Genomic DNA, 20,879 nt, shown 5'->3' on the forward strand with positions numbered 1-20,879 from the left:
TCTGTTACCCATTTTCTTAATACAGTGCTCCTCATTAACGAAGCCCTGCCGTTTCACTAGGCTTCACATAGCAGCATCAGCCTCACGAGAGCAATGCTATTCAACTACTCAAAAAGGGCGTGCAAGCTTGCAGGCAGACGGTCATTTACTCAAAACACTGTAGAGGTGTTCCATACATAAAGAACGTGCTCGGTGTTATCTGTACGTAACGTGAAGAAATACCACAGCACAGCAACCCGGACGCCGGGGCGGGCGGCCCGCTTTCCCACGGTAATCCCTCGGCGAACCCCTGACACGGCCCTTCCCTTCGTCCTGCGGAGCCAGTAGTACCCGTGGCGGCCGTCAACCCCAGCATCCCACCCGCCCAAGGGGGAGGCTGGGCAGAAGGGGCGGCGTGCCCTCAGGGCTCCCGGCCGGGCAGGGCCCGCAGCCCCGTGCGGCGCGGCGCCGAGGCGGGAGCGGGCCGGTAGGGGCGGCGCGGGGCTGCGGGCGAGGGGCGGGGCGGAGAGCACCCGCGGCTGCCATGGCCGCCTCCCCCTCCCCGCCACCTCCCTTAAATACTATGGGGCGGCCGTAGCTGCGGCGGGAGCCGCTGCCGAGCGCACCATGCGGGCTGTCATCGCCTTCGCCACAGCGCTGGGCAGCACGCTGCTCGGCGGCTGCCTCCTGCGACTGGGCGGCGAGCGGCCCCTCCGAGCCAGGTAGGGGCCGAGGGGCCTCGCTCAGGGGCGGAGGAGCCTGGGAGGGGCCGGGGAAGGAGGAGCGGCATGGGGCGAGCCCACTCCGTCCCGCGCGGTGGGCTCGGCTCGCGGCTCGACAGCCGGCGGGGCAGCGCCCGGCAGGGAGCGGCTGTCGCCCGGTGGCGGCTTTCGCAGGCTTTGACAACTTTTGTTATCCCGTCTTGTTTGTCAGGGGCTGGGAGGAGGAGGCAGAGGTAGCGACCGTCACTCCGAAAGTGGTGCGAGCCCTCAGGTCTCCTCTAACGTCCCTTCCTCACGCCGAGAACAGGTAGGGACTCGGCGCTGCAGCTGCTGGCGGGGCGGTTTGCTCGGGAAGGTGTGCGGGAGCTTGCTTCAGTTCGTGCATCCTTTTTCGAGTAGCTCAATCGGAGGGAGCGTAGGGGCTTATTAGACCAAGAAAGTGGAAATTCCCGTTAACTTCATTATATTATTCGCTAATAGGGCCTCTTAATGACGGCTGTTACTCTGTCTTCGGTTTTGATCCCGATAAAATGTTGCATATGACAGCTTTGTTGCCACATGATGTAGAAAGTCCTGGATGCTGTGTGCCAGGTGTCTCTAATTCTCCTCCTCAGGAAGCCGGAGCTGGGTAGCATTACAATCATTTTGGAATGCATATTTTATTAAAAACGCAGAAAGGCCAGGTATGTGATGGCTCTTTCATTTTGTGCAGTGCCTTACTTCTCAGGAGTCCTTCCATCTGGTCTCACACCTTGATCTTTTACATCAAGTTGGATCTTTGCTTTGCAGCCTATTATTTCATACTGTGCAGGTTCGTGTGAAAATAATTGATAGAATAAGCTGTCAAACAAGTTGCGTGAGCAATTATCAGCATTAACCGCAAGGTTTTGTTCTCCGGAACCTTCACACGCTGTGGGAAAAGTAACAGTGCAGAACAGGATGGAGTCATCCACACATGAGATGTTGCTGTGTAAGAAGTAGTTTGTAAATATTTTGCTATTCTCTTCTGCTCTATATAGCCTTATTAACATTGTAGTTCCAGTTATAAAAATAGAAAGAACTTGCGAATTGGGTCTTTAACTGAAATTGTGATGTCCTGGCTGTATTGAAGTCAGTGGTGACAGTGCAGTTAGCCTTACTGAGACCAGTGTTTCACACAGCCTCCTGAAATGTGAGGTTGAAATAGCGTATGCTTTCCCTAAGTGAATCCAAGGGACAATAGTCTAAATAGCCATCGCAGCATGTAGTTTCTCACATGTATCAAGTGAGAGCTCTGGTGCTCCGTGCTTCAAAATTTGGAACTACTGTAAGTTTAAAATGTCATTCAGAATTAGAGTGAAACAAAAGGAACAGGAGCAGGCTTCTAACTACTGTTACGTTCTTCTGGCCTGGTTCTCTTTCCTGTGTTAATTTTTTCCCTTTCTGCTTTTTTTTTTTTCGTCTTTTCCACTCCTTGCTATTTATTGGTTTGCTGTATGTGCTCCATTCTGCTTTGGGTTCTATAGCTGTCATTTTTTCTCATTTCTACTCTGTTTTGTGTTATGTCTGCGGTTCCCCTTTGCAACAGTCTTCCCATACTCAGCCTTTCCCCATTAGTTTTCAAGCTGCAGCCTCCTGCCACTCTTCTCTGTGCTAAAGCATGGAGTCAAATTGACTAGAAATTCTGGCAGAGAGCACTTCAGAGAACAGAGCCTAGCCACTTCCCATCTGCTCTTAGTGCACTCACAACAGAAGCAAAGAAAGTGTAAGCAACACATGCTGAAGAGGGATGAAAGGCCATGGCATGTATGGGTCAGCTGGTAATCTCTATAATAAGTCAAGTGAGCATGAGATTTTAAAAGAATATTTTTTGTTAAACTGCTTGGAGGATTTTGACACCAATTTGAGCTAGTTTTCCTCAGCCTGAAGTTGCATGTTTAGTGACTAAGTGACTGTAGAAGTGCAACAAGTAGATTATTTGTCTGAAAAGTTTCATTTCACTGTATCTCCTATGGCTGTAGTGTCTTTGGAGGGAAGGCTTACTGGTGGAACCAAGGAGGGGATGTTCTTTCTCACGTGGGTGGCTGTGCTCAATAGGTTGTCCTGACAGTAGTCTGTGGTGCATTTGATATCTGAAGGAGAGAGCTGCTGGAGTGACCAGGGGCTATGTCCTAATCTAGCGAGCAACTGGAGTGGGCAGGGAGCCATGCTGGAGGGATTTGATTCAAACAACAGCTGGACAGGGCCTGGCTGAGGGCTATGCTGGAGAGATGCGATCCGGAGAGCATCTGGACTCATTCAGGAGATTCAGACCAATCCATCCATGATGGAGGTGGATGATGTGGGCAAGAGGAATTAGATTCCAGTTTTCAGTGGGATTCTGCTGTAGAATCCATGAGTATAGCAAAAGGGCAAAGAGCCCATGACTGAAATACGCTGTGTAGGTATTAATGAATTTTTCAGATGAGGCAGGGTTAGTATGGTGATGCTAAAACCTATGAACAGTCTATTGGTGCATGCTTTCCAACTGTAGTTCTCTCAAAATGCCCTGAGGGTTTGAATAGCAGTGCCTTTTGTTGTGTCTCGTCCTGCATAAGAGAGTGTGCGTATGTGTTAGGTCACATCACTTCATCAGTCAGACTCATTTCTCTGGCAAGCAAATATTTTTGTCCCCAGCTTTGGTGGGAGGAAATTTAAAAGAAAAAAAAAAAAGGCACTTTCCTTGTTGAGCTCCAGTCAGTTAGTATATGATTTTCAAGTATCTCAAACAAACGACTGCTCTTATTGTGATCTCTTTTGCTGTTGGATGCAGATTTGTAATCAAACATCTCTTGAAGAATCTCCAAGCCCTATTATACTGCTGCCTTGCAATAATGTAAGCTAATCTGCTCTTTCAGTTTGAGTAATTCTTTGACAAGGATGAAATTGAAGGATGAAAAGTAGGGATTGGTTCAGAATGCCTTAGATTTCTAGGCAGCTGCCATGCGCAGCAGTGTTTAACTAGATGGAGACTAGGCACCTGAAGTTCTCTGAAGATCTGTCTTAGTAACCTTGAAGATGTGGTTTGGCTCTTACAGAACATTTCATACCTCTTTTCCTTGTTAAATGTTAGAAATGTCAATCGATGTGTCTGCCTCTACAATGTGATTGCCAGTTTTTGACTTGGGCTAATTTCAGTCTGTATCTGTTATAGAAGGATTTCTCACTGAAAACACAAGATTTCTTTAGCAGTCCCCAGATTTCTCCATGTGAGCAGTATCATTTATTTTGCAGAATTGTTGTTCTCTGGCAAATCATCATGCCTGTGCCTTATACCATCTTCTCGTGTTTTAAGCGTACCTGCAAGTACAGCTTAAACTTGCATAAGCCAACAGTGCATCCAGAAGTAGTCCTGCACTTGTCCCACCTTTAGGCACTCGGTTCTCTCCCTCTGCCCCCATTTGTGATAGCATACTTGTTTGTGTCATCTCGGCATTAACAGCAAAAGGGAAGGCTCAGGGCTGCTAGTGCTGTTCAGGGGAGGATGTCTGTGATAAGAGGATCTGAGTAGTACTGTCTCTGTCATGAAGCTCAGAGCGTGCTATGTTAAACCTGAAATTCTAGCTCCTTTCGTGGCATGTGGAGCAGGTAAATAATGCCAGCTGCTACAGGGAAGGTGAAAATAGTCTTCTCAAGCACCTTGTGTATGCATTTTATATACAGATATTAACAAGGCAGCAGTTCGTATCGCTTATTTTAGGGCATTTGCTTACTATTTTCCTAGCTATCTCTGCAGGTTCAAGGCAAGCGCAGTGTGGAGACTATGGAGGTAATTGAGCGGTGGGAGGAAGTGATTGAGGAGCTATGAGTAAACAAGTTAGTATTGATACAGTGTTTCACAATTCTCATTTCTCCAGTTCCTCCCTCAGCAGCAGATCTTTATGCAGGCCTAGGGAATAAACAACTATTCCTAATTAACTATGCTACAGAGACCTGTACATTCTGTCTGCTGTCAAAATATTGCATTTTGGCAGGCAGAAAGGGAAGAAGAGGCAGACTATTACGGAGATTATAAACAGTAGCATAGTGTGTTGCACAAACAATTTGCTACAGTTTAGATTAGTCAGCATTGGTGGCCCTTTACTAATTTTACTGCTGTCTTAGTATTCATTCCCCTCATTTCCAAGTGATGCATGCAGACATATTTTAAGAGCACATTTCTAATGCGTGCCTCATGTATTAGTTCTGTCTAAATGAATAGGTGTTCAGCTGAAAGCTGCTGCCAGGACGTATTTATGTTCTGACAGTGGTGAAAGGTTTCCCAGTCTTTTTCTGTTCTGTTTACTTGGTCCAAGTGAAACTGCTCTGTCATTCTGTCTATCACACACTGCTGTAACATCATTTTGGTGTAAGTACCTTATTTTTTTCACTTTACCTGCTATGAGAGTCTGGATATTGCTTGTCATGTTGTATGTCATACAGTTAATGGATTTTATAAATAAAAGTATATCTGATGTTACGTATAATGCTAGGGAACGCACTGAAGGTCTATCAAATAATTTCAGAATGCAGCTTGTCTTAAAGACCTGATTTAGCATTCCTTAGATAAGCAAAACCTCTGGGAATTTGAGCAAGGATAGTAGGATAGGTCTCTCTCAGTTACTGTGATTAATGTTACAAGACAAATTCTTACTCCTACAGCTTGATAGAGCCATTTTTATAGTCCATTTCACCAAGGATTTAAATGGCATATTGCCTTATTAATCAAGGTGTTGTGAACCTTAAAAGCATTGCTATATTCTTATCATCTGATTCATTTGAAGTGGTGTCAAAGATAGCAACAAAAAGCAACCTTGCTAGAGAAATGTGGGTTACAGGTTTTTGATGACTAGTATTCAACTAGTTGAGTATGGGATTCAAATATAAATGAATCTTTTCAAGGGAGAAAGTAAGTCAGCAGGAATTCACAATCTGTATGGTGTTGTTTGATGCCAGAAGGATATAAATGTACAGTTTTGCAGGCAGAAACTGTCCTGTTTAGCTGGAGAAGCTCAACTGGAATGCATTTCAGAGGTTCTGTGCTGTTTCAGGGAGAATAGAATGGAAAGACAGAGGGGTTCTGCTGGGCAAGGAGTAAATAAAGCCAGTCAGTAGGATTTTCCTCTGATGTGGAGTGTGGCCTTATCTCCCTCTGAAATTAGGGGTGAAATTCTTGTTGCTTTTAGTGCTGCCAGTCAACCTTGCCTTGAAGTCTTCTGAAAGTCTCTTCACGTTCTTTCAATTTTTACAGCTTTTTTTTTTAGGAATTTACAGGACTGGCCTTTCAGCCCAGGGCATATCTTTGTCTTCGTTATAGTATAATTCACAGCACTATGCTTCTCATTTTTATTTTTTTTTTTCCCCTATTTTTTCCTACTGTCTATCTTTTTTTTTTTTTTTTTTTTTTCCCCATCCTTTTACCCTCTATCCATTTATCCATTTTCCTACTCTGATTATTGTGTGGGGTTGGTTTTTGTTTTTTTTTTTTTTTTTTTTTTGTGGAGGTGGGGAGGGATGAATTTGTTTTTAAAGGGCTTCCCCTTTCTTTTTCTTGCTGTATCACCACTCCCCTCAGATTCATGTTAACAGAAGTACCTGGTGATTCCCTGCACTAAGGCTCCTTCTAGTCTTGGAACTGAAGGTGCTAGGCACAATAAAATGGACTCTGCACTTCGCTTATAGTTTCTCAGTTTCTAGTGGTATCTTGGAACAACTTGCTTCTCCAGTCCAGTTGGTAGAACATGATTACAAATGGGATGATCAGATGACTGTTTTTCTCCTAATTCCTTGTTTTCTTTCATTTTTTTAATCACCATTCTCCCAAGGAAATACAGGTTCTTCTTGAGCTGGACACACAGACTTAGAGATTATTCACCATGGGCAATTCATTTCCCATTGATTTTTTTGTTAAAATGTCTATTTTGTTTGTGTCAGGAGAGTCTCAGGACCTAGACTCCATCTGAAGTTATTGCATGGAAGTGGGTGAAATCCATGTCTTGCAGGTTTTTTCAGTTTAAGGAAATGTTGTATGTTGTCTTACTGTGAGTAAAATATAGAACAACAACATGCTGATAAATATGGCTTATGATCTTAACGTACTGTGGCTTTATTAAAGTACAGATGGTGTACTTTCTAAGTACCTAGAATTGTCATAGGAAGGATGTGGCTCCCAAGCTGTTAGTATGTGATTTGAATAAATAAATAAATAAATAAATTTGGCTTTGAGAACATCTAGCAATCTAAGGGAATTTTAGCAGAAATGGCCATTTTGTCTGTTTTGCATGTTTAAGCCAACAGAATATAATGCGGTTTTCACTTCGAGTTCTCATTTAGTTTAAGAGTTTGCAAAATGAGCTGCATGTCACCAACCCGTGAGGCCCGTTATCTGATTGCACTGAAGAAGTTGCAGTGCAGTTCTCAGTATTGCACCGAGACTGTCATCCTCTAGATAAATTCATTTAGTGATAAATGTTGCCTAGCATGACTGTCCAAAGTGATGAAAAATCTAATCTGAGTCTGATGTCTGCATAACTCTGCTATGAATAATGCAGTAGAAGTCTGGAATGCCACTTGCACACCCCTTTATGTTTGAATGCAAAAATTTTCCACTCAAGCAGAAGCCACTCTAATGATGAAACAGGCATTCAGAAATTTCACCTTTACTGGAAGAAGTCATTGGTGTGTCTCGGAAAAATGGTTGTATTTATGTATCTTTCTGCACCATACAAAGTGTTGAGTAAATTTTATAGGGAAGAATACACAGAAGAAGCATTTTGGTCATCTGTTTTCTGCCTGCGTTGTATGGATAAAAAATTTGGGTGAAAAATCACGTTGTAGCCATTTTCACCAATCTTTGTATGGGCTGTGGAAAGGGAAGGCTCCTTATTGCTTTTCTTCCCACTGACGGCTCTAAAACTGATGTAATGTAAAAAAAAAATGGAACCATAATTTATTTTGCTCATTCTTTTTTATCTTTTCCCTTTGTGAATTTTTCAAGTCTTGAAAATGCGTGCATAAAAAACAATTGCACGTGAAATAAACAAGACAACTCACTTCACTTGATCGCAGCACTATGAATTTAAAGTGTTAGAAGTCTGTTGATTAAAGCTTTTATGTGGTTGAGAGAATGTTATTCACCGCCTCTGCTGACCTCAGGACATAAATTACCAGGAAGCTGTAAGGATCTTGTAGTAAGTCCCTGTGCAGAGCAGAATCCTCCTTGTGGCAGACTGGTCGTCCTCCAGCTGTGCCTGCAGGTGCCCCAGCAGTGCTCTGGGTACAGCTGCCAGCCAGCTCCTGCCTGCCCAGCACTCTGTGCTGGAGGCCTCTCCTCTGCCCAGCTGTGGCCCAGGAGGGCTGTGGCCACTTGTACAACCAGCAACTGGTGTCTCAATTCCTCAGCTGCCTTAAAAGACCATTTACATCAGAAACATGCACTTGATTTATTATAATGATTTTTTTTTTTTTTTTTTTTTTTTTTTAAGACTCTTTATACAGCTAAGCTTTGCTTGTAGCCATTGTGTTTGAACTGTGCCTTCAGAAGGATTGTTTTCAGCTTATTTAGAAGCATGGCAGAGGAAGCATGATTTATAGTAACTAAAGTTGTTTGGGAACTGATCCACCTGCTGCTTCTGTCTACACAGAAACACTCGGGCTAAGCTGCAGTAAACCCATGTACCTGGGTTGTAAGGAGGGCATCTGCTGTCACTTACTGTGTCAGGTCTGTGGAGCTGTGTACCTGACCCTCTGAACTGCGTGCTTTGAGAGCCTTCTGCCTTCACATTTGTATGTCATTCATTGAGAAAATAATTAGATAAGAAAGCTGAATGCGAAATCGGCGGTGGAGCTCTCAGCAGGTAGTGCCAGCTGTTACTGTCTGTTACAGCCTCTGCAGAATTGAAAGGACAGGGGTTTACATTGTGTTCTTACCATTCCCTTGAACAAGGGACATGCAGACTGCATCGTTCCCCAGGGGAACTGGATGTATGCTGGAAGAGCTCCTTGATGGTGGAAGGATGCTGAGAGCTGATCTCTCTCTGCAGTGTGCTTCAGGGATGAACTGCTCCCTGTTTATGGGCAATAGAATGAGAAAAAAAGGTGCTTTATGACATTTCTTCCCTTGTCATACCTATGAAAATGCCAGACAGTTTAGTACCAGAATAAACAAATATTTATTCTGCTCCTTCTTCAGTCAGACTGCTTCCCATTTGAATTGTTTAAGATCTTAATTGTTACTAAGAGTGTGTACAGGAGGAACTCATCAATGTGTATGAATACCTACAAGGAGGGTACATAAGATGAAGCCAGGCTCTTTCCAGAGATGCCTAATGGTGTAACAAAAGGCAGTGGTCATGAGCTGGAACACAGGAGGTTCACCCTAAACCCCAGGAGCAGTCTGTGCTATGTGGGTGCTGGAGCACGGGCACGGTACACAGGAGCTGTGTGTGGGGTCTCCTTTGGAGATCTTCAGAAGCCACCTGGGCTGGTGTGGGCACCTGATCTGGGCAGCCCTGGGCACAGAGGGTCCTGTCCACCTTGGTTGTTCTGTGACTTGAAATGGCATCGTTCCTAAGTAAGAGCTACTTGTCAGAAATCTTGTAGATATGTAGTCTCAGTGTTCTAGCAGGTGAAGGCAATGAGTTTTGATCCTTGTTAATTAAAGGATGAGGATGCAGAAGCAGACTGTGTCGTGTACGAAGCAGAAAGACCCTTGTGCTTCTAGGAACGGGCTCTGTTTGGTGCTGCAGCTCACACCCAGGCATGAATGAGAGCGTCTGTGTCTCCTGCATTTCTAGTTCAGGTTTGGGAAACAGGCCACAATATCCAAGTGCTCTGTAAGTAGTGAGGCAGGTGTGGTGTGGAGGTGGTGAGGAACTGAACGTAGAAATGATAGTGGAAAGAACTTCATGATAAGTGGCAATACATTGAACAGAGGTTTGATGAAAGAACAGGGTGATTATATGAGATTAAACCTAGATGCTTGGTGAACTGAGGTGAACTGAGTAAAAGCTTGGTATTTCAGTCATTTGCTAATTTATAGCTCAGTCTTCTACCAGGACTGCCAGAGCATGAGGACCACACAGGGCCTTAAATATTCTATGATTCTATGATTTTGGTGAAAATGAGGCAACGGGAGTTAAAGGTCACTGTCTGGCGCATGCATTGGTTCCTTTTACAAACACTTATTCTCTCTGTGTAAATAAACAATAAACAAGGGAGTAAGTATTAATCTCAAGTCAATTAATTTAAGTCCAAGTAAAAAGATCAACCTCCCCAGAGGTGTTTCCTGTGTATATTATATTGGTTTTGAGTATCGCAGTTCATCAACAGCATTAGGAAATTGCATCTGCTAGAATGTTTTAAATAGGAATATTTTAAAAATCTTTGTAATGTTCAAGAGGCTTCCTGTTTCATTCGTTTTTTAATTACATTTCCTTAATTACAGTGTAAAGCAGAAAATACAATTCATTCTATAAAACAGAGTTTCTTTAAAGAATCAACTGCACTATGGTCACTAGCAGCACAGCCTCCCTTTATACAAGAGCTTCACAGTAGAAGTGAATAAAATTCCTTTGGTAATGCTTTCAGCTAAATCAACAGTTATTCATCTTATTGTCACAGCAAAGAAAATGCAGCAGCTCTGCCAGAATATATTCTTTTAAAAAGTATGTTGCTTTTTTTCCCGCTCCACCTTTTTAACAGAACAACTGCTAATAAAGATGGAATTTACCAGTTTGAACTGGATGCAAAATGTAAGGCAATTCAGGACAACATTTTGTCATCATCGATCAAGAAGAAAAGGTAGGTTCTTGCTATGCTTTCTGCTTTGTTTGTTTTAAATAAAGACTAACAGGTTGTCTGCTTCTTTTACATAATTCTTAATGATAGTAATGTGGAACTGCACAAGAACAAATTGAAGTTGTTCAACCAGTGTTTGCTTGCATTTTTTCTTTCACATCTGTTAGATTTATTCTAGTTTGGATTTAAAGAAATAAAAATAAAAATCATAAGTCAACAAGATTTCTCATTCCCAGCTAGCAACATTTTATTCTGAGATATTTACAAAAAAAGTAGACCAGAATTTGTGAGGTACAATTTTAGCCTTAAGTGTCCTCTTCTTGACTGGCAAACACTCCTGCTACAAGCAGCATTAGTTAATGGTTCTTTTCTTTGTGTTCACTAGAGTAAATATAGATATGTAGTACAAAAACTTATTGAGTAATTGCACTCATTATTGCAGTAACTACTTCACTGGAAACTAATTATTCAATTTTAGATGTATGAAAAATTCTCCACCCCAAATCCATTTCTGGATTCCACTTGCTGTTCTGCCTTTTCCTGATGTGGAAAAAAAGTCTTTGCTAGTGGCTCTGCTCATTTTCCTCCCACTTAGTGTAGAAGTTGGAGAAGCAGCCCATTGCTTCTGACATATAACATCTTGCCTATATGGATGCAGCAACATATATAATATTGTAAGTAAGAAGAGCATCCTGTGAGGACCAAGTGCTAGCTTAAAATTAATTAAGTACTATAGTATTTTGAAAATTGGAAGCTATTTTTAAACTCCATTTATGAAGAGAAGAGGAATAGAATGAGAAACCAAAACTCTGCTAAAAATATTTACATGCTTTTCTCCATTCAAAGGACTGTAGAAGCCAAAACTTCCTTAACGTTAAAGAACTTTTAAATTGTGATTTTAAAGCTTCTCCTGATTTTTCTGCCCTTTCTCATTGCTTTCTAAGATCTTTCAACAGTTTTTTAAGTCACCCTATTCCCAGATTCTATCTTTACTGTTTCATTTTTTTTTCTCCCCTATAAATGTTTCCTCCTACCACTATTTCTTCTCATGAGCAACACTATCATTGAATTTTTAACTTGTTTAAAATGACAGGCTACCATGCTAATGTTGCACTTCTAGTAAGAGCTGAAACAGAAGTCAAAGAGTATAGCTGAAGTGTATGTTTAATACCAAGAGAAGGACAACCAGTCACTGTGTTGCCTCCAAAATCCAGCTATGGCAGTGTAAATGCTGTCATTTATTCCATGTATTATGAAGTTGTGGAGGTTGCAGGAATGCAGACTTGCTTTTCACATCCAGAACATTCTGAAGCTGCTTGTAGGAAAAACAAGAAAGCATCAGACCTTTATTTTATGGCTAGTGAAAAAGGAGCTGAGCCATTAAATGAGGCAGAAGATGAACTGGGTAGGTGGGAAAAGAAATTGGTATTTGGAATGAAGGAGCAAAGGATTGCTTTGTGCTGTGAATACTGCAGCTCATTGCCCCTCACTGAGAGGAGATGTTGGGATCTTTGCTGCTTTTTTTATGTGTGACCACAGGCATGGTGTATAAATACTTTACATTAAGGGACATTCTGGACACTCTGGTCTCTTAAATTGGCCAGAACCAGAAAAACTTACTAGTTGTAATCTTGTCAAATGATTTGATAGTAAAAAATGCTATGTAAGTATAACAGGTTTGTGCTGGTGGTGATAAAGAGCCTGAAATGCTGAGTTCTTTTGGCACGTTTTCATTTTTATTCTAGAGTGAGCTCTGTGTATGGTCTCCTGAGGGCTTTAAAAACTGATAGTTGTTTTTGTGGTATTAAAGTGTCCAAAAGCACAAGACAGCCTCCATTTCTCTGGCTTTTGCTTCTCCTGTTTTTATTTGTTTCTTCCTCGATCATAAGCCACCGAGGAGGAAGATATCCCTTTTTCACACCTGCTGCTCAATTTTCCTTCTAATTCAAGTAGCTTTCTTTCAAGTATAGTTCCACCAATAGCCAGTCAGGCTGCATCCATCTCTGTTCTGACGTTTTACTTATTGTCTCCCTACTGTATCACCACTGCTGTTCCTGCCATTGTCTTTAGTTATCTGCCAAAAATTAGAAGATACTTCATCAATGCCTCAACTATGCATAATAATTGCACTTTACACACTGCAGTTAATGTTGACAGTCAGTGCATACCTGACAATTACCATAGGCATAAAACCCTTCCAAGGGTTATTTGCCACCGAGGCTCATGCAGTATAAGTCAGTTTCCTACAGCAGCAAATTATTCTAATGTTTAGGATGCAGGTGGCAGGCAAAAACAGAACCAAACATGTTTCTTTCCCTATTCTCAACACTGTCTTGTCCACATATTGTTATAGCTTTTTTTTTTTTTTTTTCCTCTTAGTAATGAAGTTATTTTAGCATCAGTGAATATGTATTGTTAGCTCCTGGGTGCCACTGGAAATGTATGTATTGTTCCAGCTCTTTAAAATGAAACAGTGGAGAAGAGGATTGTGTAGGTTACAGCAGAGCTATGGAATGATGTCCTGATGGCCTTTCTGGACTCACTCCATTGGAGTGAGTCCCCGAGGCTCCTTCAGAGGAGGAAATAGTAAAATAGGCTTTCTGAGAGGCAAACTAAGCTTTTGGGGCTGTAAACCCAGCTGCAGAAAATTCCAGAACTTCATTTTGAGGCTTTAAAAAAATAAATAAAAATCTGTGGGAATACTGCCTATGTTCAAGTAGAGTTCATCCCATGGAACTGGCAGGATGGAACCTTTATGCTGGGGTAGGCGGCTGCAGCAGCCTCGCAGAGCTCCTGTCCCCACAGTTTGCTGCTGAGGTATCTTGTGGTGCTAAGCCAGTACTGGCGAAGGTGGAATTTGGCAGACTGTGGTGTCTGTAGGTCACAGGAGAAACACAGCCAGAGGCACAGGGTGAGCGGAGGGCTGTTCCCTGTTGTACAGACCTGGGAGTGTGGCTTCCAGATGAACAGCTAAGCCCTTGGCCACCCCTGAGAGGGATTCCACCCAGCTGACAGCAGTGGAAGGGCAGCAGTGTTCTTGTTCTAACACGTGGTGTTGCCCTTTATGCAGGTACACAGCTTATGGTACATTTACTAGAAGGCCCTTAGCTTCTGACAGTGAGTGCCTATGCTTTTTCAGGGGCCTTAATACCAGCAGTGTGCAAGACACTTATTTTTCTTCTCACCAAATGTTTCTCTGCAGCTTGCTAATAACTTGTCAGTCAGTGCTATATCTTTCTGGTAACTTTTCATTTCTGACTCTGATATTCATCTTATCAATATCTTTAGGCTAGAATTTGCTTTTTTCTGTATTTTTTTTTCTCCTAGATAATGATAGTATAAATAACTTTCCATATCCTGTTATCTTTTCTTTTTTCTCCTAAATCCCAGCATCTAACATTTATTTATTGTTTAGCCTTAAGGAGTAAATGATGGGTGATTCAACATTAGGCTGTCCTGATCCTGTGCTTCCATCTCCCTTTCCCCTGCAGCATCTGCTGCCTGTCCTGCCCTGTGCTGCTGGCACTTGTCTGACCCCACGGACAGAAGCCTATTTGGATAGGTGCTTCAGTAAGAAAGTGGTTCCATTTCCCTGGCTGCAGGTGCAAGGCTTCTAGAAGGCAGCTACCCGAATAGGAAGGCCTTGCTCTCAGTTTCTCCACTCTCATCACTAATTTATTCTGCCTATGGAGTTTTATGAAATCTTTCCTGATACAGTGAAACACACCAAAAATATGCATGCTGTGTGCTTTATTTATTTCTATATATATATGTATATGTAAATTTTTAAAACAAACAAATTCTGAATTTTTTTTATTTATTTTTTTTCCATGGTAGTGAATTAAGTGGCCTGTGAAGGTATTTGAGTGGTACAAAAGCTGATAAAACAGGCTGGGAGTTGTGTAAGTACCAGACGTGTCATGAGAAAGAGAACAGATGTGTAGCTGAGCTGAAAGGAGAAAGAACACACCATGCCAGGTCAGAGCAGCTGCAGATGCATTGAAGCCAGTTGTACTCTGCTCCCACTTTGGCCCATTCCTTCCTACTCCCTTCAGTGGTACAAGGGCTTGGAAAAATTCGTTTGTTCACAGTGATGTGGTTTGTGTAGGAATTTTCTATGTCTGGTAATGAATATAAATGCTTCCTGTGTTTGTGCATAGAGTGAAAATTGTCACGGGTACAACCTTGAGCCAAAGACCAATTCTAATGCAGAATTCTTGTGGAAAAATTTCTGTTTCTATGTGGAAATGGAAAGTGACCAGTTAACTCCAGAGTAACAAGAAATTTATGGAGCAAACAAACAAACAGTAAAAAGGGATCTGTTTTCTCAAACATTTACCGTAAAGCTGTGGTACTAAACATGCTGAATACAGAAATAGAAGAAAGCTTTCGGAGTGCTGAGTGCTTTTCTGCTGCAAGCCACCATTACCTTTTGGTTTTCCTTTCTATCAGTTCTCACACATTATTTAAGAACAAGTTAGGTTTCATGCCTTCCCAGCCTTTTTTGTTGAGGTAGTTCAAAATATACTGTTCTAAGTTCCAGTTTAAGAAAGATCATGATCATTTGGTTTGAAGCCAGCACCAAGCTGTATTTGCTGAAATCCTACAAGGCAGGTGTTTATTGGAAACATGACTGCCATAGAACTTGTAGTGGTTGCATCCATACTGTCTTTTATCTCCACCCACCCAATTTTCCCTTTAAATTGGAGCTGTTGTTTTTAAAAAGCTGTAGTGGGAATCAAGCGCAAATGGGGGAACTGTTAACACTGAACCTAACAGGGATAAAGTGTCTCCGTTCTTTTGGCTTGCATGATCTGCAGTATTTCATATGTGGACAAACGTAAAACTCTTGATCCTTTAAAAAAACAGAAAATTCTTTGGTTACATGTACCCTGCTGGTGCTCAGTAGAGTAAAACAGATTGTTTTTAAGATATAGTTTGAAGGAAAACGTATCTGCAAATATTGGTTTACAGCATAAGATGACTGAGTTGAGCTTTGGGGACCGTATGAGGTGAGAGAGAAAACTGTAACTTTAGTCTTTATTTGCAAGAACTGCATGTCAAAACATTTTTGAAGTTAGAAACAACAAATACAAGAAACAGAGGTTTTGTATTTTGGGCTTCTGCAGGAGAGAGAACCTTTGAGGGGTCCAAACCTTCAAGATATGCATGGCTGAACACTAAAGTTTGAAACAGCAGCACTTGAAAGTGTGTGAAAAGTTTGTTAGACATCACTGTTAAGAAACTGATGTTTAATAGGTCATGCTAATTAAACAGAGACAGTGCTGTCACAAATTACAGAAATAAAATAGGCCATGGAGTTCAACAAGCAAACAATTATATATGCACCGTGTGCATTATTATTAATACATGCATCATTTGAATGTTTTAGAGTCTCTTTCTAAATATACATACATACATATTCTAGTGTTTGATGCCTGTTTTAGGTATCCAGAAGATTATTACCTTCACATAGTCAAAAAACTGAAGAACTGCACCTGGATGAGGAGACCGGAAGAATCAGCAGATTTCAGGTAACTTTAATTGCCTCATTTGGAAAACTGTTTACCCTGGATTAGTCTAACAATATATTTAGATCTTCCATTTTAAAAAGATAATTTGGTATTGCTTTCAGACTGCATTTGCAGTTATAAATTTCTATTATTCTATTATTCTTTTGATTCTAGGGCTCTTCTTTATTTGAATTGAGCTGTGCAAATGGAGTAAGAAAAAGATCTACAAAAATAAAGGAATTTCACTTGTCTCTACTATAATGAATAGTTAGCTAACTTATATAGAATGGATTAAAATTATCGCTGAGTCAAATCCTAAGGTATTAAAGAAAATGAATGTGATGTTATCCATCTGAACTCACACTTTGGTAAAAGACTCTGCAATGAAGCAGCGTGTTTCTCACCCCAAGGCTATTGCTTCTACTGCAGAAGTGCCCTAGGCACTCATTAGTTTGGCTGTGTATGTCATGGTCCTCGTGCATGTAAGCACATGACTAAATCTGTCCTTGTTCAGGGCGTCACATAAGTACGGGCTCAGTAGGGACAGTGATCTATGAAAAGCTTCCCCATTCATTTGGGAATGCATCATGCTGTGTTAAGAGCACAGCTTCCCTGTGCCAACTCTATTTTCTCCAGAGGAAATACTCTCTTGAATTACATTATCACATGGATTAGAGTTAAGATTCTGTCAAGATCATTAAAAATGAGTAAACTCTCCTACCTTCCAAGTCTTTGGAACTGACAGGCACTGTAAACATAACCTACATGCTCAGCGTGTGACACTCGTGGAAGAAGTGGTTTGTTGGGAGAGAGGGGCTTAAGTACAGCTTTTCATGCAACAGTGTTAAGGTTTTTAATACACAGAGTTAAGGTTTATGAAACTTTCAGTTAATTCAGGCAGGCTTCAGCTTAGCACAGAGATATCGGAGCATGATGAGAAGCTGCTGAAGCAGTGTGTTGTGTGTTAGAATAGGCAGGTGTTTTGTACAGAACTGACGAGAGGTGAAACGACTTTTGTCTGCTAAAGTTAGGGCTTTTGTTGTCATGTTTATTCTTTTTTAACTTCTCTTTCTTCTCAATGAACCAGCTACAACTTAAGAGAAATTTGCCACTTTGTCTATGCTAGATACATGAGTCAATGTCATAGCAACCAGTCCCTCTTCCAGCTTGGCTTCTTCCTCATTTTTTGTTTCCACAATTTCCCTTATGCTGAGGCAACTTCTACATCTTCCACGCCTATGAGTATGGAACATGACACTTTTTCTCTAAAATCTTAGATAAGACTGTTGGACTTTTAGTTCAAGATGTTTACTATTTCTTTTACTGTCTTTTTTGCCTTCTGGCAAGGAGTTTGGGTCGTAAGTGACCAAGGTGGCTTATAAAACCAGTAATCGGAATGGAATTGTACTTAAGAGCAAACTGTGGGGTGCATTAAGCCACCTAGAAAATGGACTGTATTTACACTAAGGTGAGCTTGCTAGCTTTAGCTTAGCTCTAACATCAAGTGAAAAACATTTTTTGCAACTCATAGTTCAGCACAAGCTGGACAAATTCTGTTACTCCTTTGACATTCAAAGGTTCTGCTGTTAGGGTTTCAAAGCTATTTTACATCTAAACTTGCCAGAATACTAACCAACATATATATATAATAACTCATACCGTGTTGGAGTACTGAAGACAGTCTCTATGAAATTTGACCTGCTTTGACATCATTCAAATGTTCTGTCGATATGACCAGGGACTGGTACTTCGATGTCTCAGGTGTTGCTGATGATTATCATTCAAAAGATGTGTACTTTTGCATAAGTCTTTTCTTTTTTTTGTTCTCTCTGACTCATTTTCTGGGAACAGGATATTAAAGCTGTACAATTGTCCTCACTCCCAGACCATAATGGAGGCTTTCAAGGCTTCCAGTCTCCCAGCAGTTGGTCAATACAAGCTTTTGAAGAAGAAAAAAAATAAAGCAAAGGAAATTCAGTATAAAATTTACTGACTAAATCAGTATCAGACCATGCTTACTGTACTCCCAGATGTGTTTATCTGACTTAAGCACAAGAGCCTGGAACTGGCTTTAAAAGGACTCTCTAGCTGAGAAATGATGCATTGACGGAGCTCTATGGAGAACAGAGCTTCTAGAAATGCAGTGAAATTAATGATTTAACAATCCTTTGGCAGTGCATCTCGTCCTTTTTCTAACTTTGTCTAGTATCAGTAATGCATAATAATTGTATAATATAAATATTACTCAATTCTAAAAATCTCTTTAAGTGGGTAGATAAACACACATTTTGCAGAAGAGGAAATTAATCTCAAAGGGGCTGTGCAGCAGGAATTGGGTAATTCAGCTAGCCACCTTCAGGAGCAGAGTGTGAAGCTGCCTGTCACATTATTCACCTGCAGAGCCACTGGAAATCTGCCTGCTGACTAGACTACAGAGAAGCTGCTTGACTCCCTTCCCTGTTTGCCCATCTGTTAAATGGAGTGAACACTTACATACTTCTCAGGCATGGTGTCAATTGCAGAGCATTTTGGTATTATGCTGAAATTTTAAAGAAGAGATGTGAATATTTATAAGAGGCTTAAAGCTTTATGCTCCAGGGCATGAACTAACCTCTAATTTATAAGGTTCAAAAGAAATTTCCCAGGGGTAGTGAGTTTCTGAAAGCTGATTTCTTGTGTTTTCCTTTGCAGCTTTTGCTGTTGGCTACTATCACAGTAGTAGTGGGGTGAATGAATATGTGATCCAATGCAGAAACTCTTCTGTTACTAGAAGACAGCGTTGTTTGCCAACGAGTACACATCATTTCTCCTTGTAAACAGAACTCCCAGCAGATCCACGCCAAAAAAAAAACAAAACAAAGCAACAACAACAACAAAAAAAAATGCCACAAAAAAAACAGAATATGAACTAGAAGTGCAATTCAGGAAGGAAATACTTGCCTTTATGTACTGTCAGAAAGGATGTATCTGAGAGCCCTACTTTGCACAAGCTACTGTGTTTGTGCTGTGGCATTATACAAAAAGCAGAGTGCAGGATTCTAGGTTGACCCTCCCCTGCCTAGCTCAGCTCTGCCATGCAGCTGTGCAAACTCTTTTGTTGTCGGAGAGCTGTCTTTCTCTCTTTCCAAATGTTGTCTAATAAGCTGCTCCAGCATATGTGCTCACATGCACTGGACTGCATTGTTATCTGGCAGTACTCAGTGGTTCTTGGCAACTGTGTGCTGTTTACCCATGCATTTCTCAAAGTCAAAAAGAGTCATAAGGCAAGTACAAACCATGATTTCCTCTTTAATACCTTTAATACCTCTCTTTTGTGGTGGATTTTGTCCAGCCTCTCTTGGCTCTCAGACCTACAGTTAATTCAGTATCTGCAATGCTGATATCAGTACTGCTAGATTTGGGTTGCCCTCAGAGAAGCCCATGGGAACACATGGTTTATTGTTCCCAAAATCCAGTTAAGATTCAGAGTGCCCCATAAAATTGTCACCTGTTGTTAAGGAGCTCCTATCTAACCCAACAGTAGATGCTAGGAAAGGTGGTGTATTTATATATGCCTAGCAATGCTGTTAGTGTACTGGTATAAATGGCATCCTATTAAGTGATTTAGGGAAATTCTTCAGCATTTGTATACATGCTACTGACACACAGAGAAAATATTTAAATTGGCTAATTACAGACAGATATCCAAGTGTGGTGACAATTAAAACAAGGTATTGGGGAAAAAAAAATTCTTCCATTATTAGCAATCTACTGACCTTTGTTGCTTAAAACACTTTGTCCTTTATTCAAGTGATACTAAAACCATGGTGTGAAATACCCCTAGCATCAGGCTTCAAATAATTGCCATTCTTACTTTGTGTACAGTTATCTATTCTATGTGGTCTTTCAATTCCTGACTGAGTGCAACTGAAGATCCACAAATAGGTATGACTGTGTAAGCATTGCTGGCTTGGATAATGAGCAAATGCTGTATAACAGGAGTGACATGATATTCATTTTGCAAACAAGCATTCATTTGTACAGATGCTTGTTGAACACCTCCTACTTAGAAAATGGATGGTTAACCTTTTGGCTTGCTTGGGCCATGTTGAATGAAGAGAAATTGGCTTGGGCTGCATACAAAACATATAATATAGTTAATGTATGTAAGTGGCAAAAATTATTCTTTTATTAAAACATAAAAAAGAGGGCAACAGAAACATAAAACTAGTGGGATATTTGACCTTGTTTTTGTGAAACTGATGCATCAGGCTGTTTTTATGACAGTGACTGTCATTCTTAGTGACTTCTCAAGGTGTTTGTCAGTGACTTCTGATAAAATTTTACTCTTCCTGTGCTTCACCCTTGAAAATAGTTGTTTGCAAATACTGCCAGAAAGCAATGACATGAATAAGGTGTGACTGTGACATGAAGGATATCTTTCTCTGTTAAGTGAGGGCTTATAAAATTCTAGTAAAGGGACGTGATCAAAAGTTGAGTTGAATATCTGATTCCAATGCTGTACATTTAATTTGAAAAGTCACATGTAATTTATGATTTTTTTGGCAATCTTGAAACCTAATCTCAAATTCTGTAATCAAAACAGAAAGCATGGTTGCATATTTTTCACTATTCACGGGAATGTTTAGCTGATCTATCAATATGCATACAGTGATTTGCCATACCTTGAGTTAGCACTGCACTGTGCCCTCCCCTTGTCCTGCTTTCAGGCCAGTGCAATCACACACCAATGTGGTCATTGCTGAGTGACTGGCTGCGTGCAGCCCATGGCCCAGAGGTTGGACATTCCTGACTTGGAACAATGTTTTGCATTTTTTAATAATTTTTTTTTAACTTTTTAATACAGCGTTTCTCTCCATTTTTTCCCTAC

The 20,879-nt window shown here is 41.0% G+C and overlaps 1 protein-coding gene across 3 annotated transcripts in view; it reads left to right on the top strand.

Moving 5' to 3' along the window:
• The window catches only part of ST8SIA6 (ST8 alpha-N-acetyl-neuraminide alpha-2,8-sialyltransferase 6), a 57,240-nt gene that overhangs the window by 16,259 nt on the left and 20,102 nt on the right, over window positions 1-20,879 (top strand). Inside the window, exons 1-4 of one of the 3 annotated variants that reach the window (XM_052693966.1) lie at window positions 480-701; window positions 913-1,008; window positions 10,401-10,499; window positions 15,944-16,030. In XM_052693966.1, coding sequence (XP_052549926.1) covers window positions 607-701; window positions 913-1,008; window positions 10,401-10,499; window positions 15,944-16,030 — 377 coding nt within the window. In that variant the 5' untranslated portion in view covers window positions 480-606. Of the gene's footprint in view, window positions 1-479; window positions 702-912; window positions 1,009-10,400; window positions 10,500-14,333; window positions 14,475-15,943; window positions 16,031-20,879 lie in introns of those variants that run through there. The other 2 variants (XM_052693967.1, XM_052693968.1) reach the window with 2 other exon arrangements.

This window comes from Tympanuchus pallidicinctus, unplaced genomic scaffold, assembly GCF_026119805.1.
Source record: "Tympanuchus pallidicinctus isolate F22 unplaced genomic scaffold, pur_lepc_1.0 scaffold3, whole genome shotgun sequence".
Taxonomy (NCBI): domain Eukaryota; kingdom Metazoa; phylum Chordata; class Aves; order Galliformes; family Phasianidae; genus Tympanuchus; species Tympanuchus pallidicinctus.